Genomic DNA, 18,522 nt, shown 5'->3' with positions numbered 1-18,522 from the left:
TTTTTTCTGGTCTGCTTGTACAAGTGATGACGATGATGAGTTATAAATGACCTGGGAGCATTGACGGTTGATGCTGCAGTTACATATATAACCGACAAGCCGGGTAGTGGACCCAGTGGATACCGCGTGGCACGCGGTGCAATCGCTGTCCACACGCGGTGCAGCAAGTCAGTCAACCCACTGCAGTACCCCAGTCATTCAAAGTACATAGCCAAATTCCTTGGCAACTGCCAGTCGTTCTTCAAGTCCTCCATTCTGCGAGCTAGTATAAACAAGGGTTGATGCACCGTCCCAGAAACGAAATAAAAGAAAACGAAGTCGACCCAGAGCGGAGAGCAAATACGCCAACATCGCTGTCTCCACTCCTGCATTGGCGTTGCAGTTCACTAGAACGGATAAGTAGTGTTGGATCCACGTCCACCCCGGAGAGAGAGAGGCTGAGATGCAGGCGCCGGCCGGTACCAATGCTCCGGCGTGCCCGTCACCCGCGATGCTGTCGCATGGCGTCAGGATCGCCAGGTCGCACGCCTACGACTGGGTCGCGCTGCTCCTCCTCGTCGCCGTCGAAGGCGTCCTCAACGCCATCGAGCCGTTCCACCGGTTCGTCGGCGAAGACATGATCGCGGACCTCAGATACCCCATGAAGAGCAACACCGTCCCGGTCTGGGCCGTTGCGGTGCGTGCGACCCCTCCCGCGTGTTTACCCTGTCTGTCATTTAAATTTGAAAACTACACATCTCCTGAGCTTGAAGTTTACTTGAGTGTTTTCACGCAGGTCGTTGCTGTCATTGTGCCCGTGCTCATCTTCGTCGCAATATACATCTGGAGGAGGAATGCGTATGATTTGCACCATGCTATACTTGGTACCTTACTTGTTTATATTTTCATCTAAGTTCCTGATGGAAATGCAGTAGTTGTCCTCTTGGTTTCGCTCTGATGCACATTAGTTACACAAGCAGGTATTCTGTTCTCTGTGCTGATCACCGGCGTCCTGACCGATGCTATCAAGGATGCCGTGGGCCGTCCGCGCCCCAACTTCTTCTGGCGCTGCTTCCCTGATGGAATCGCTGTAATAACACTCCGATTTACTCACAAAGTCTAAGTGAATGAACTTCAGATATCCCCTTGCTGGCATCCAGACTTAGACTGGTTCGGTTCCCTTGCTGTCCAGGTGTACGACAACATCACCACAGCAGTCATATGCCACGGCGACGCCAGCGTGATCAAAGAAGGCCACAAGAGCTTCCCAAGTGGCCACTCTTCCTGTATGACTCGATTACGCCACTCACTTCATTAGATTCATCAGTTGCACAGTTACTGTCACAAACTGATGACAGCAACATAACGGTGTATGATTTTTCTACGTGTGCTATGTGCTCGAGGATAATAAGCTCGTTGTCATGCGGCGGGTGTTGCAGGGTCTTTTGCCGGCCTGGGGTTCCTGTCGTGGTACCTCGCCGGGAAGGTCGCCGTCTTCGACCGACGAGGGCACGTCGCCAAGCTGTGCGTCGTCATCCTGCCTCTCCTCGTCGCCGCTGTCATCGCCATCTCGCGGGTAGATGACTACTGGCACCATTGGCAGGACGTCTTCGCGGGCGGCATCCTTGGTTTGTGCTTCAGAATAAGCTCGCGCCTATTCATTGTTATCTCTGAACTTTTATCCCTTTTCTATTTCTGCTTTTGCGGGAAACCTCTGAACTATCTTTGGTGCTGACGAGGTTTGTCGTGTACATGAAGGAATGGTGGTTGCCTCTGTTTGCTACCTGCAGTTCTTTCCACCACCCTCTGGTGACAAAGGTATACATCAGTGCTTTTCTTTTCTGCATTGCATCAGATGATGCACCCAATCATATTATTAATTATTGAAGCAATGCCAACCAAAACTAAGCACCGAGGCCGATCTCTTTTGGTGCATCTGTGTTTTCGGTTTGATGTGAGGACCTGCAATTGCATGGATCACACGTGTCCATGGTGCAAAGAAAAAGTGAAGAATAAACAGAAAATAAGATCTCATGTGATATTTGTGTGATTTCCACACATACTAAAAGAGAAGAGCAACAGTTAGGCTAAATATGAACATTAATACATTGGACTACGCAAGCTGCTTTTTTAAACATAAGTTGTCGCTTTAACTAACCCCCCCCCCCCCCCCCCAAAGATGCATACATGTAGGAGACGGCTCCAAACAAATACAATTTTTTTCACATGATTCTGAAAAGGATAGGTTAATAACAATTTGATCAGCATTTCTTAAAAAAACTGATATTGGAGGATCTATTGGTCACACTCTGCAAATTAAACAAATCGCTTGCTGCACGAGAAATGGATAGCAATGCAATAAAGTATGTTGATGAACTGTCATAAACTATGTTTTGTTTAGCGGAGAACTACTCGTGACAGAAGTAAATTACAACGGAGTTTATTCAAGGAATTATTTAAAAAAATCATCAAGTAACACCTAAAAATGTAAGATATGGGAGAAATCGCATTACCTCATCCCACATGCAACATACATATCGTCGGGGTAAAATCAAACAAAACGGATGATTTATGTATGACACCTCAACTTATAATAGTTTTTTCTACTAGGTTTTATTTTAAGATTATAATGGATGAATTTGGAATGTCCTCATATCTTATTTGATGTAGAATGTAGCACACACAAACACCGGCGGAGCTTCAACAAGGCTAGATGGGTCATGTCCCACCCAGCCCATGGCCAAAAATTAAAAAGTACAGTTAAAAACCGAGCCTTTTCAGAGAAAAAAATAGGTTTCCTTCAGCATGGATTGCTTCGGCCCATCCAACTATTTTTTTTTCAAACTGGCAGTTATCCTGCTTCATTAAGAAGAAAAGAGTTGCTCAGTTAATTAAGAAAAACCGAACGAAAACCAGGTTGCCCGGTTAATCATGAAAAACCGGACAAAAACCGTTACAATCGTTAAGCAGCATACAAAAAGAGCCCACGCACACCACTCCAAAGATGGTCTCGGGAGACAGCACGCATGCCCAACTATTTTTGGGTAGCGCCGCCACTGCACACAAACCTGAGAAAGAAACATCTATGGGTCATTGGAGTTAAACAAAGTCACTTGTTGTGTCACAAATAGAATGTATGGCACACAACTAAATATGTTGATGTTTATTGCGGATGACTGCACATAAAGGGGAAAATTCAGAATTTACAGAATATTGATTTGCACCTAAAAAACAAGAAATAAGGGAAAGCATTATTACCTTGTCTGACGCAGCATTGTGTGTTCCGGTCGTTTCCATGACAAGAATCTTGCTTCATGATTATTGTATTGACTAAGAAGGCTATGATTAGTAGGGTGATTACCACTACATAGGTTTGCTAATGCTTGTTTAGCAATTTTAATTCTTCCTTAAACAAACCGAATGCCACATATTGGCAGCATGTTGTCAAAAATATATTTCAAGTAGAGTATGCACCACCGCGCCATGAAAAGGTGTACTAAAGCAAACCTCTTAGTTCGAAAAAGGTACCATTTCCTTGTGATATTAGTTTTTAAGGAAAAATACGCTGATTTTACATATCATCTTGAATGTCTTTTTAGAATTTCCACACATGAAGTACGAAGTGAGATCTTTAATGGGATCCCAACGTCTTTATTATATGTTTTATGTGGTTTGACTTTAATTTGGTTGTGCTTATTATTACAACTAATATATGTGTTTCTACTCTCTCTCTCTCTCTCAAAAAAAACTAATGTATGTGTTTTTCCGATACTTGAACATCCAAGTTTGCCGTTGGCGTCAAAAAGTTAGGGAACATCATCCCGGGAGAGTAACATCCTTGTAGTCAGCGGGTTTGTAATACAATAATTATTCCCCTCCTTAATTAATATATGCGGCAAATCTTTTGCCCGTTTTTTTAAAAAAAACATCCAAGTTTGCAAGATTCTTGTCTGTTCAAATCCTCTATTTTACATGTGCATTCATATTTGATCTGTGTATTTTTTGTGTTCCTATGCTTACAGAATCTTATGAACCAAAAAGGCCCTAAAAGTTGTATAATAGTATTGGATAATAAGTTGACTAGAACCCTAGTTAATATTCTGAATACAGAGTAATCTGCACTTCTAGTGCAATGCTGTAAACTCTTAAACAAAAAAAGTTCACATGCAGGTTTGAAGCTATACTCCCGCTGCTTTATCTGTCGATACAAGCTAATATGTGCTTGCTGAATTTGATCTAACGAACAACCAAAATCCACGCAATGGCTGCAGGTTTCTGGCCACATGCACACTTCAAGTACGTCAGCGAGAGAGAAGAGGAGAGCCGGAGGCGGCGCGCTACTGAAATGAGCAACAGTGACTCAACCGCAGTTGTCCCTTGGCAAGGTGTGGCTGGAGCAAACACGAGCCGAACGTTGGACGCGATGGAGTCCGGTACGTAGGGCAGGGTGATGGCCCGTGTAAAATGGATGCATGTATTGTGTCCTGTGGATCGATCCGCTGTCCCCTACCCTAAGCCTTGCAGATTTCAGCTACCAAGTTCCAAAATGTAGGGTTGAAAGTGTCACTGAATATCACTGTATATATAGTACTTTCTTCGAGTCCGGTACGTAGGACATGACAATGTCCCTTATTTATTTATTTTTGACGTGAAAGGCAGACGCTCTGCCCATTTTATATAGAAGGAAAAAAAGGAAAAAAACAATGTACAAGAGTTACATACAAGTTTACAAACTAGTCCAAGATTTACATTACAAATCCAAAAAAATGAAACTACAAAGTGAGCGCAAATGTCCAACACACTTGGTTCAAGTCTTCCATGACTAGATAGGCAACATCGAGCACCGAACGCGAGACATCATTGAATATTCGCCTGTTTCGCTCCTTCCAAACATTCCAGAACACGTATGTAGTCGCATGACCGAACCTCATGCGAGCAGCCGCATCACACCCTTGAGTATTGGCATTCCACCACTCCTCTAAGGTGGAGAAAATAGGTGCCGCTCCATGGGGGATAGATAACCAAGTGGTGACAATGCCCCAGACCCCACGGGAAAAAAAGCACTCCCGTGCGAGGTGCTCATTTGTTTCATATCCAGTAAGGCATAACTTGCAAACCTCGTCATGAGGCCAACCTCGGATGGCCAAACGATTTGCACTAAGAGCCTTACGATGCATTATGTCTTGGATGTCCCTTATGTAACATGTATTTTAGATCGATCCATTAGCATCTAAGCCTTGGAGATCCAGTTTCCAACTTCCAATGTGTAGGGTTAGAAATGTCAATGAATCTGTATGTATATACACATGTAATGTGGATCTATTCTGTCCGGGTCTAAGCCTTGGATAATGGAGATCTAGCTTGCAACTTAATATGTAGGGCTAGAGATTTCACTGTATCTATATGTACATACTAGCGTTGAAGAAGCGTGACGCACATCGCTCCCGTGACCGTTTCCGTTTGTATTTTTTTAAATAAGCAAAAAAACAACATGTATTACGCGGTAAACTAAAATTAAGAGGATAACACGAATTCTATCTTGAGAAAATCTAAATTAAAGACGCCGCATCGGGTCCTTCCTGTGCGGCGGGCGGGCGCGCACAACCACGTTTGCATGCGGTGGCCCCTTCCGTATCATATGTGTGCATATGTCGCTGTCTAGCTACAGTACTTTATGCTAACCGTTACAGTGCTACGCTATACTGCGTTTTGTTTACTTTGCTACTCACCTACTCGCATTTGGTAAAGGTGGGAGCTAATTAGCTGCATTTGAAAACTCTCATCATTTGTTTTGTACTATCACCTCTCAATCTGCATGCATATCAAAAATAGCTTTTTCAAAACAATGCCATAAATGTACTTCCCAGTTTTAACTATTTTGAATTGTCATTTTTATTATAAGTAATTGCCACAAATGATTTGTTGTCCTTTGCTAGTTATAACTATGCTTTGTCATGTTTACAGGTGATTGCGAGTAATGATTTGTTGTGCTTGCCAGTTTTAAATATGATGAGTTGTCAACTTTTTACATGTCATTGTCAAAAAACAATTTTTGTGTGCTTGGAATTTAATTAAATCAAGGTGTCATATTTTACATGCAATTGCAAAAATATGGCAATTAAGTTATTTATTGTCAGACAAGTGAGTGTTTAAAAATATGACAAGTAAATGCAACAATGTGGCAAGTACGGACGGATTTTTTTGTCAAAACATGTCAACATGGGATCTAGTTTCGAAGATCTCGTTACAACAAAGTCGATCGTGAAACAGAACGTCTACCAAATTAACTGTTTTAGAGATAAAACTTCTTGAATACCAAACATGAGAGGAAATTATGATGACATCATTGCGTGCATGCATGAGAGAGATAGAGCGTGGATTTCTTGCGGCATGACAAACTTTTTCAAGTAAAGCAACGAAGGGAAGACACTAATTTTGCATGCATAATAATTTTACATTACATTGATGATTAGTTGGGTCGTCGCACGACAAGGCGCAGGTGTGACGCTGCTATGTAGTGGAGTACTTTCATCTTTACCCCATGATCTATGAACGAACAGAACCAATACTAAATGTCTTAACAAATTAAGCAAGCCGGCTAGCCTATTAATATTTTTTCGTATGGTGTTCTGGTTTATTCAGGTGTACTGTTCTAGATCACAATTTGGCTACTATTTCAGTTTATGTTTAGGATGGGTTAATTTTTATTTTGGCTTATTCAGGTATAGTTCCATTTTCATTGGTTTTACTGTTCCATGTTATTGTGGTTTGTTGTATCTGCTTATTTGTGGTATTGCTCGGGTTAGCATTTCTGCATTTATTCGGATATTGTTATGGTTTTTGTTTGGGTAATTGTTGGCAAACTATTTGCTGATGTCGTGGTGTAGAAATGGGTAGTAATCGGTCAATAACTTATTTTCTCAACTGTTTATGGAAATATAATGTCTCGGCATACTGTTCTATGTTTCGGTAGCACCATCATCGAGAAGGATCAAGAGACGACTGCGATGGTTCTGCATCGGTACGCCAGTGAGAAAAATGATGTGTAAAAAAATATAAATCTTAATAACTCTATAAGGACACGATGGCGGAGGAGGAGGAGAGAAATATTGTGTAAAAAAACCAGTTCTTTTTTGTGCGTCTTTTTCTTTCATGGAAGCTAAGATAATAAAAGGAAATTAGATTATCCGGGATTCACTGTTTGTGGGGACCCGACTTACGAGTCGAGATCGTCGAATGAACGTGCTCAGTGATCCCAGAGATCAATGCTCACCGAACACACATATACTGAATATTAAAACTCTTACATCCAGATACCGAATTATTACATCACGTGACCGAATGATCAACTTCACAAGGTAGGGCCTATAAGGCCAAATCACACGGATACAACTAGTAGCGGAAATCTAAGGGCTAAGCGGGTGCCCATGCCATCAACCTACACCAACATGCATTCTGACTGGGAAGCGTCCTAGTTCGCAGGGGCGTCTTCGAAGACGTACTCATCTCCAAACTCCGGTCCTTCCATGTCTGGTCAATAATATAACCAGTGGCAAGCCAATGAGTACTTTTAAATGTACTCGCAAACAACCCATGATATGAACAATCCAAGTGAAGGATAACAATAATGTGCATCTTTGGTGGATAACAACTTGTTGTAATAAACATGATCATAAGCTAAATGTTCATTTGAAGAACATGTTACAAATATCAATATATCTGTTGAGGGCTGAACACTCCGGGTTCACCCTATATGCCAAGTCACCAAACTTGGTCATATCAACTCTTTCATTTTAACTCCATATTCACACACACTTGGTTTATGCGGAAACGACTGGATGTAGTTTAAGCAGCACCACGCAACTGTCCTTGACCGTGGACACGGCTATTCGAATAGTTTTACACTATGCAGAGGTTGTACGCTGTAGCCACGAGATCCGGGAAACTTCCGTGTCATCCATGACTCGCGGTATATAACATACCCGAGGTAAGTACCCGATCAATGCCTTTCCCCTGACGATACTAGACAAAGAGGTCCACTCGATTGGTACCGAGCCCACATGATGTAAACTCTGGACAGTATCATCCATGCGGGGACCAATGGTGTGCCCGGAACACGTAAAAACGGCATAGTCACCCTACTTGGCACGACCCCATCACGAGAGTGACCACACATCACTCCCACCACTAGTAATGTGGCTCTTTGCTAGCACCGACCAGAGTAATCAACAAGGCCCCGTCCCACAAAGGGGTAACGTGGTCGCACATGTAAGATTGGGACGGTTGACACATCATAAATCTAATCCCATTTCCGAAACCATACTTACTCAAAATACCCGGTGCACCACTTCACCAAAAGTGGCCACTTAACTCATCATCACTCTCGGGCATTAGTGGCACCCGGCGGGGTTTTCATATACCTTTGATTTATGTCATCATCATGCTCATCCTAATACTATTCTAACTTTACTTGTCAACATGATATTAGCATGACCCTCATAGGTGGTAGGATCAAGCTCAATGCATGTGCTCCGGAGGAGCCATCGGTAACCTCACTTCACTAATTTACCGGCACTTGTGATCATATGCAATGAAAATATTGGCTACGCTAGCATGCATCATAACATATGCTCAGACATGGTCACAGGGCTGCTTGCCTTGGTCAGCTAGGTATCCGAGGTATTCGAGGTCTTCCGCTCTGACTCCTTCGTCACACGGGTTTTCTATCGTCATATAAAGATAAAAATAATAAGTAGCTCACTCCAAAACAGATCACAAAGTCATTTTAATATTGTTAGTTATTTCTGATAAATCGAGGTTGTTATTTTAAAAATATTTCCTTCTGTTTTTAGGGAAGGAGTATTTTTAAATCAACTTAACAGAAGCAAAACTATTCCAATTTAATCATTTTTATTATTATAAAACAGAATAGTTGCTGCAAAAATTCAACCAATGGTTCTGTTAAATACGACACATTTTTAGAAGAATAACAGTGGAAAAGTTATATGTTTACACTGATTAAATCTTTTTATAAAAATCTTTTAAACTCAGGTTTTAAATAAAAAGAAAAAGGCTACAGACCCTGGCCTGGCTTGGCCTGGGACTGGGCCGGCCCAAAGGCCAGCCAACCAGACTACCGAGGCGCGCGCGCCGTCAAGTTTGAACATGACGCGCGGGCCCTTGCGGTCAGTGGCTGCGGGCAGCGAGGGAGAGAGAGATGGGCCACCGACAGGTGGGGCACACCTGTCGGGGTCGTACCCTACCTCTGGCTAGAGAAGAGGAGGAGCACGCCGGCGTGGCTACCGACGTCCTCAGGCCCTAACGACGACGGGAATGGGTCCGGCTCGTCGTCTCTTACCTGATGGTGGTCGAGACAACGTCGGAGGGGCTCAGGTTCACCAGCGACGAGGTAGCCGCGTCGGAGGGGTTTCCGGGGAAAGTGGAGGTGGTAGCTATGGGCACGGATTTGCTTGGGTAAGAGGGGGAAAAGCTTACTGAGGTCACGGAGAGTGGTTTGGTCGGCAGAGGAACACAGGAGCCGACGTGTAGCCGAAGATCGACCGGAGCTCCGAGGCGGAGGGACCTCGGTTGATCTCGAGCATCGGGGCTCTGCTGGCTTACTCGGGCAGCTTGGGAGGTGATTGAGGTTGCTGCGATGAGGACTCAGGGGTGTTGGAGCGAGGAGAGAGGCTATATATAGGCATGCGACGGTGAGCTGACTCGGGAGCGCCGGTGATTCACCTTGGCGGGCATGGGGGTGCAGAGAGGAGCTGGGGTCGAAACCACGGTCTCAGGACGTGGTTTTGGACTGCCATGACTCATTGGGAGGAAGGGAGACAGAGGAGAGACGAGCACCCGTGGCCGCGCATCTCTGGCCGGTTCTGGTGCGCGCGGGCACGCGTCGCACCAGCTCTTAGCGCGAGAGAGAAGGGACCCTGATGGTCGCCTGATGTAGAGGGGCTATCGGGGAAGAGGTTAGACACTTCGGGGGAGGCTGGAACTAGCCGAGAGCGTCGCCCCCACCTCGGTGGTTCTCTTTAGCGCGCCTAGAGCGCAGCTTTGGCATGCCACGACATGCTGGCGCGCTCTAGGGTGCCTTGGACGTGTCTAGCGTGTCCTGAGCATTGGCTGAGAGATGCCTAACCGTTGGAGACCCGTGGGATCTTCGGCTGGTCAAGCGGGACAAGGAAATTAGGTGATTTCAGCCTTGAGCTGAAGCTTAGATTGGGTTTTTTTGGCATTTCTACTTTGAACCAGAGAGGGGCCAATTGACTGGGGCTTGGCATTGATGTTGGCCACCTAATCTGAGAGTTTGGGAGAAAGGGTTGGAGTTTAGCTAAGGTTAGGAGGGGTTTTACCCAGCTGTCAGAAGGTGCTCGACAGTGGTTTGGGGTGGTTGCACCCCACCACTCGCTGTGTAACTTAACATGATTGGGTTTGGTGCTAAAACAAAGGGCTTCACCAAGTTTGAGCTCCATTGGACAAGTTTAGCTTTGTAAACTTGAAAACTTCACCAAATGACCAGATCTGTTCCTTCCAAAGAGAGTGTGGGAAAATTAAGTCCCACAAATCCCATTATTGGTTTGGAGCCCTCATATGAGGTATTAGGTACTCCTGCAAAGTTTCAACTCCATTGGACAAACTTTGCTATGTAGAGTTGCTCTAACTTCAATGTGGACACAAGGGGTTTTGCAACTATTTGGTGTCCTTAATCACCTTGTATCAAGGTGAAATTTTATATGGGCACCAAATATGTCTTAGGGATACCACTAGGATTTTCTAGGAATTTATTGAGAATATTTTCTTTGGAAATATTTCAAAAGGTCAAAACAGACAGAAAGGGTTTTCAGGGTTTTACTCAAATAATAATAATATAAATAGGGGTTGAAAATATTATGTATGGAAAATATATGTCCTTCTGATCATCTCCAAATTTTCTCAGATTTTTCTAAGGCAGAAAAGTATTTTTCCATATAGGAATACCATTTCTCGCCTTAGAAATGGACATGCAAATAAATTAAGAAAACAATTCATAAAAAAATTATTTTGTGGTTTTGGTGCACTAAAATGGTGCTAGAACCAAATCACCAACTTTGGGTAAGAACACTTCTTGCCATCAAGGACTTGTAGTGCAATCCCAAAGCAGGGTTTTACTTTAACCAGAAATAATAAAAAGGTTTTTGAAAATAATTAAGTCATGAGAAATGTGGTTTGTGATATCACATGATCAAGCATACAAGAATACAATGACAATCATGGCACTCACAACATTAGTTTTGAAAAAGTTTTAATAAACTCAGATTTTTGAATTACAGAAAAAGTGGTAGTGAAAACAGGGTGTGACAGACGTGTCCCCCTTACAAGAATCTCGTCCCCGAGATTCCTAAGCTAGGTGCTAAAAAGGTACGGAAACTCAGATCGGAGATAGTCTTCACGCTCCCATGTTGCTTCTGCTTAGGTGTGGTTGCTCCACTCAACCTTGAAATACTTTATGGTGCGGCTTCTGGTGCAACGCTTTGCTTTATCCTGGATGCAGATCGGCTTCTCGCGGTAAGTGAGATCTGGCTGAAGGTCAATGGCCTGATGGTTAATGTCCTTGTAAAGATTGGGGCGGTTTGGCGCTTGAAGACACTTCCGAAGTTGTGACACGTGGAAGACGTTGTGCGCACCCGAAAGTTTCGGAGGTAGCTCCAACTGGTAAGCAACTTCTCCACGCCTTGCCGTGATCTTAAAAGGTCCAATGAACCTTGGAGCAAATTTCCCCTTGACGTGGAAACGCTTGGTTCCCTTGAGAGGTGTGACGCGGAGGTACACTTGCTCTCCGGGAACGAACTCCACATCTCTGCCGTGAGAAATCGCATAGCTCTTTTGTCGTGACTTGGCTGCTTTTAGGTTTTCTCGAACAAGTTGCACCTTATCTTCTGCTTCTTGTAGAACTTCCGGCCCGAAAATCAAACCTTCACCGGTTTCGGACCAGTTGAGCGGGGTGGAGCACTTTCGTCCGTACAACACTTCAAATGGGGCCATTTGGAGACTGGACTGGTAGCTGTTGTTGTATGAGAACTTAGCGAACGACAGGGAGTCTTCCCATTTGGTACCATGTGCCAAGACACAAGCGCGGAGCATATCTTCGAGTATCTGGTTTAGTCTCTCCGTTTGTCCGCCCGTTTGCGGGTGGAAAGTGGTGCTGAAAAAAAGTTTGGTTCTGAGGGCTTCTTGGAACTTCTTCTAGAATCTTGAGGTGAACTGCGTGCCTCGGTCAGATACGATCTCCTTGGGAACTTCGTGGAGACTTACTATACGATGGATGTACAGACTAGCCAATTAGCTTCCATCATAAGTGGTGTTGACTGGAATGAAATGGGCCACCTTGGTCATATGGTCGACAATGACCCATATGGCGTTATGTCGCTTGCTTGACCTGGGCAATCCAGTGATGAAGTCCATGCCGACCTTGTCCCACTTCCATTCTGGTACTTGAAGTGGTTGTAGCAGTCCAACAGGTCGCTGATACTCAGCCTTGACTCCCTGGCACACGTCGCACTTGGCAACATAAGACGCTATTTCCCTCTTCATGCCATGCCACCAAAAAAATTCTCGGAAATCTTGATACATCTTGGTACCACCGGGGTGAACAGAGTAGGGTGTATCATGTGATTCATGTAGGATCAAATCCTTGAGTTCTGCCTTGTTGGATACTCATAAACATTTCCCAAACCACACTACTCCTTGTTCATCCAGTGAGAATTCTGGGGCCTTGCCTTCTTGGATCTTCTTCTTGATGCCTTCAATGCTCTTGTGGCCCTTCTGGGCTGCCTTGATATCGTCAACCAGCGTTGGTTGGACTTCGAGGTTAGCTAGGAATCCTGATTCCACTAGCTCCAACCCGAAGTTTTCCATTTCCTCATATAAGGCGGGTAGCCTTTCCTTGAGCATAGCGTTCAAGGTGTTGGTCTTTCTGCTTAAGGCATCCGCCACTACATTAGCCTTACCAAGGTGATATTGAATGCTGAGATCGTAATATTTGATTAATTCCAACCATCTTTGTTGCCTCATATTCAATTCCCTTTGAGTGAAGATATACTTCAGACTTTTGTGGTTGGTGTATATTTCACATCGCTTCCCCAAAAGGTAACGTCGCCATGTCTTTAGAGCATGCACTACAGCTGCCAATTCGAGATCATGGGTGGCATAATTCTCCTCACGCGGATGCAGTTGTTGTGACAGATGCGCCACGACTCTGCCGTCTTGCATTAGGACTCCACTGAGCCTCGTTCTGGAGGCATCACAATATATCACAAACTCCTTGCTGATATCTGGAGTAGCCAATACTAGGGAGGTAGTGAATCTCTTCTTCAACTCCTGGAAGCTTCGTTCACACTCCGGCGTCCATTCAAACTTCTTGCCTTTCTTCAAGAGCTGAGTCATGGGTCGAACGATGCGGGAGAATCCTTCTACGAACTTGCGGTAGTATCCCGCGAGCCCGAGGAAGCTCCTGACATCCTTCACATCGATTGGCGACTCCCAGTTGGTTACCGTAGTAATCTTGGAGGGATCGACTGCCAATCCACTTGTTGCCATGGTATGACCCAAGAACCCAACTTCGTTCAGTCAGGATTGGCATTTGCTAAACTTGGCATAAAGTTGGTGCTCTTGAAGCTTGTCCAACACTAACCTCAAGTGTTGCTCATGCTCTTCTTCGGACTTGGAGAAGATTAATATGTCATCAATAAATACGACAACAAACTTATCCAGGTATTCCATGAAGACCTTGTTCATGAGGTACATGAAGTAAGCTGGGGCATTAGTCAACCCGAAAGACATGGCAGTGCACTTGTATAGACAGTACCGGGTCATGAACGCAGTCTTGGGTATGTCTTCAGGTCCGATCTTCAATTGGTAATATCCAGATCGGAGATCGATCTTGGAGAATACCTTAGCTCCATTTAACTGGCAAACAAGTCTTCAATCTTGGGGAGTGGATACTTATTCTTGATCGTGACCTCATTGAGAGAACGGTAATCGACGCAGAGTCTGATAGTTCCATCCTTCTTAGACACGAACATAACAGGTGATCCCCAAGGTGACGCACTCGGACGAATGAACCCTTTCCTGAGTTGCTCATCCAGCTGCTTCTTCAGCTCTGCTAGCTCTTTGGATCCCATCCTGTAAGGCTTCTTATAGATAGGCCTTGACCCGGGCATGAGCTCAATGATGAACTCGATGTCTCGGTTGGGAGGCATCCCTGGTAGCTCATGAGGAAAGACATCCAGGTACTCACAGACTATCGGCACTCGGTCCAGCTCTTCTCCTGACACGATGTTAACCTGCGGTACACGAATGGTTACTGGCTCAGAGACATACTTTCCTTTGACCCCTTGGTCGCTTGTCATGGTAATAGCCCTGTTGGCACAGTCCAAGATGCTCTGGTGTTTGGCCAACCAATCCATCCCGAGAATTACTTCTAGGCCTTGCGACTTAATGACAATGAGATCTGGTGAGAAGCTTATCCCATTGATAACAATCCCAACTTTCCTACACCCTAGATTGGTCCTTAACTCTGCTCCCGGGGTTTGTATCGCCATTTGCCCGTTAAGCAGAGTAAGCTTTAAAGCACATTTTTCCGCAAATTTTGTGTGACAAAAAAATTCGAAGCACCACAATCAAACAATATTGTTGCTGGGGTGGAGTTGTCGAGGAACGTACCCAGAATGCAGTCCGAGTCTTCCTGTGCCTCTTCTGCGGAGATATGGTTGATCCTCCCCCTGCTGTGATACTGCTGGTTGCGGGGAGCTTGGTTCCTGCCTCGTGCTCCTTGGCCTTGGTTTGGCGCATTGGGGCGCGATGCGTGCGGGATTCTTGTTGGGACACTGCCTGGAATAGTGCCATGTCTGCCCACATCCAAAACAGGTAACTTGTGCTGGAAGGTTGGTCTTGACTCCACTGTTGTTTGGTGGGTTGAATGTTGGCTTGGTGTTGACTTGCTGCTAAGGCTGGTAGTTCTGGCGAAATGTTGGAGACTTGTACTGCTAATGTTGATAGCCGGGTCTTGCTGGAGCTGACTGCCATGGGCGTGGCTTCGGATTACTAGGTCCTCGACTACCCATCAGCTTGCGCTTACGGGTGTCGTCCATTGTACGATGCTTGTCCTCCAACATAAGGGCCTTATTAACCAGATCGCTGAAGGTCCGACATTCACAAACAACCAGTTGATACTGGAGTGACTGTTGCAGTCCTTCCATAAAGCGTTCCACTTTAGCGGCATCAGTGTTGACATCCTCTGGTGCATATCTTGACAGGAGGTTCAACTTCTGCAAATACTCCTTGACGGATCCACTGCCTTGCCTTAAGGCTCGGAATTCACGCTTCTTAATGGTCATCATTCCGGGAGGAATGTGAGTAGGGCAGAATCCTTCCTTGAACATTGCCCAAGTGATGACTTGTCCTGCTCGCATGATCTGAAATCCATCCCCCCAAGATCTGGCCGTGCCTCCGAGACAGTGAGATGCATAGAGAACTTTCTCACGATCATCAGTGCATTTGACCAGCGCGAGGAGGTCTTCGATAGTACGTATCCAGTCATCGGCATCCAATGGTTTAGTCGTCTCCGTGAATATGGGTGGCGTAGTTCGCATGAACTCAGAGAGAGTAGAGCGACCATTGCCATTCCTGTTCTGTGGCTGGTTGTTCACCAAGACTTGAGCCAGCTGCTAAATAGCCGCATTATTGGCTTGACGTTCCTCGCGGAGAGCTTGAAGGAACTCATCCATAGTCAAGCTTTCAGGGGGAGGTGGAGGCGGTGGAACATCTTCTTGCTGCTGCTCGTGGTGATCTCCAGCTTGAGCGTCCCCTCCGATTCCCTGCTGCTGACCTGAAGAGGCAGAGCCAGGGTTGCCGAAGGTCCTGGTGCGAGTTGCAATCACCATCCTGTCAGGGGAGTAGACATGTCAATTTACCGAACTGACCGGAATTATAAGTGATGATGTTCTAGTAAAAAGGGGGTCTGGTGCTGTGCTAGTGTGAGATTTTTAAGCCAAAGATCTTTTTGGAAAAGACTAATGCATTAGATTAAATCAAGCGATGTAGTCGCTTACAAGCTGCCTAAGGCAGATTGTGACTTTCATCCAACATGCTCACAACATCATGGTTCGCATGAACCGATACATAAACGTACTACGCTTGGGAAATCTCCTAAGTGCCTAAGTCGTAACCCTATGCGGCTGACTGCTCGGTTTCGTAGGCGGGTTCTGCTGGGTCTTCGTCTTCGCCTTCATCAGTACTTTCCTCCTTCAGAGGAGTGGGAGAAGGAAGTGGTCCATCTCAGCGTCTCTTGGTTGGCGAGGCAACAAAGATTTCAGCATACTCTTCCGCGGTCAGGCAACGACTCTGAATTGGAGTGGCCTCTAGCGGTGGTACTCCTCCTCGAAAAGCAACGCCTGATCGTCCTTCGGGTGCTCCTTCCTTCTTCACCTTGCGGGTCTTCATCTTCTCAATGCAGAGCAGATCCTTAACTTGGTGCAGTTCTTGGAGAATCTTTGTTGACTCCTTGATCAAAAGGTGTGTCAAAGTGTCGGAGGAGAGGCTGAAGTAGGTCTGAAACCTTAGTGGTGTCCCGTCCTCTGAATATGGGTTGAGTGTCCAACTCCCGTCTATCCCATCCTTAATAAAAGGTAGGTGACGAGTAGCTGGCTCGTTAGCCATCTCGGGAAGGATATCACGGAGACGCACGAGCGCCTCTCGAGCAGCTGTCTCCACTGCCAGAATCAGGTCCTCCATTTGTGGTCCTTCAAAGAACCAACTAGTCGGGGAGTCATTAGCCTTCACTATCACATCCACGTGATATTCCTTGGTGTCAGCGTTGACCCAGTGCTTGTGGTAGAGGAAGATGGGCGTGCGGCGTACTTGGCACTTCTCGAGGCTATCACCCAAAAGTAGGGGAAAGCCTGTCTCGAGAAGCATCTCAGGTACGGCGACCATCTACAAGATGTAGGGAGAGAGGGTTAGAAAGTTTTTAATGGGTGCAGAAATCTCAGGTTAAGGTCTAGGTGCATTAATCGTCTCGGCTATCGTCCATGCTACCTAAGGCTTCCTATAGTCAGGATGGCTCTGATAGCAGCTCCGTGGGGACCCCGACTTACGAGTCGAGATCGTCAAATGAACGTGCTCAGTGATCCCACAGATCAATGCTCACCGAACACACATATACTGAATATTAAGAGTCTTACATCCAGATACCGAAATATTACATCACGTGACCGAATGGTCCAGTTCACAAGGTAGGGCCTATAAGGCCAAATCACACAAATACAACTAGTAGCAGAAATCTTAGGGCTAAGTGGGTGCCCATGCCATCAGCCTACACCAACATGCATTCTGACTGGGAAGCGTCCTAGTTCGCAGGGGCGTCTCCGAAGACGTACTTATCTCCAAACTCCGGTCCTTCCATGTCTGGTCAATAATATAACCACTGGCAAGCCAATGAGTACTTTTGAATGTACTCGCAAACAGCCCATGATATGAACAATGACAGTGGAGGATAACAATAATATGCATCTTTGGGGGATAACAACTTGTTGTAATAAACATGATCATAAGCTAAATATTGATTTGAAGAACAGGTTACAAACATCAATATATCTGTTGAGGGCTGAACATTCCGGGTTCACCCTATATGCCAAGTCACCAAACTTGGTCATATCAACTCTTTCCCATATTCACACACACTTAGTTTATGCGGAAACGATTGGACGTAGTTTAAGCAGCACCACCCAACTGTCCTTGACCGTGGACACGACTATTCGAATAGTTTTACACTATGCAGAGGCTATACGCTGTACCCACGAGATCCGGAAAACTTCTATGTCATCCACTACTGTCAGTATGTAACATACCCGAGGTAAGTACCCGATCAATGCCTTTCCCCTGACGATACTAGACAAAGAGGTCCACTTGATTGGTACCCATCCCACATGATGTACATCTTACGAGCACCGACTCTGGACAGTATCATCCATGCGGGGACCAACGGTGTGCCCGAAACACGTAAACACGGCATAGTCGCCCTACCTGGCACGATCCCATCACGAGAGTGACCACACATCACTCCCACCACTAGTAATGTGGCTCTTTGCTAGCACCGGCCAGAGTAATCAATAAGGCCCCATCCCACAAAGGGGTAACGTGGTCGCACATGTAAGGTTGGGACAGTCGACACATCATAAATCTAATCCCATTTCCAAAACCATACTTACTCAAAATACCAGGTGCACCACTTCACCAAAAGTGGCCACTTATCTCATCATCACCCTCGGGCTTTAGTGGCACCCGATGGGTTTTTCATGAACCTTTGATTTATGTGATCATCATGCTCATGCTAATACTATTCTAGCTTTACTTGTCAACATGATATTAGCATGATCCTCATAGGTGGTAGGATCAAGCTCAATGCATGTGCTCGAAGGAGCCATCGGTAACCCCACTTCAATGATTTACCGGCACTTATGATCACATGCAATGGAAATATTAGCTACACTAGGATGCATC

At 45.4% G+C, this 18,522-nt stretch overlaps 1 protein-coding gene across 1 annotated transcript; it reads left to right on the top strand.

Annotated features, from left to right (window-relative positions):
* Positions 1 to 274: 274 nt before the first annotated feature.
* Positions 275 to 4,579, top strand: LOC123444044 (lipid phosphate phosphatase 2-like). The gene is made up of 7 exons (XM_045120645.1): positions 275 to 676; positions 776 to 863; positions 960 to 1,069; positions 1,172 to 1,265; positions 1,419 to 1,607; positions 1,738 to 1,797; positions 4,251 to 4,579. The coding sequence occupies exons 1-7, from the start codon at positions 443 to 445 to the stop codon at positions 4,418 to 4,420; spliced, it is 945 nt and encodes a 314-aa protein (XP_044976580.1). The 5' UTR covers positions 275 to 442; the 3' UTR covers positions 4,421 to 4,579.
* Positions 4,580 to 18,522: the final 13,943 nt, after the last annotated feature.

This window comes from Hordeum vulgare, chromosome 3H (assembly GCF_904849725.1).
Source record: "Hordeum vulgare subsp. vulgare chromosome 3H, MorexV3_pseudomolecules_assembly, whole genome shotgun sequence".
NCBI lineage: Eukaryota > Viridiplantae > Streptophyta > Magnoliopsida > Poales > Poaceae > Hordeum > Hordeum vulgare.
The sequence above is the reverse complement of the archived record's forward strand: the minus strand, read 5'-3'. Positions and strand labels throughout refer to the sequence as shown.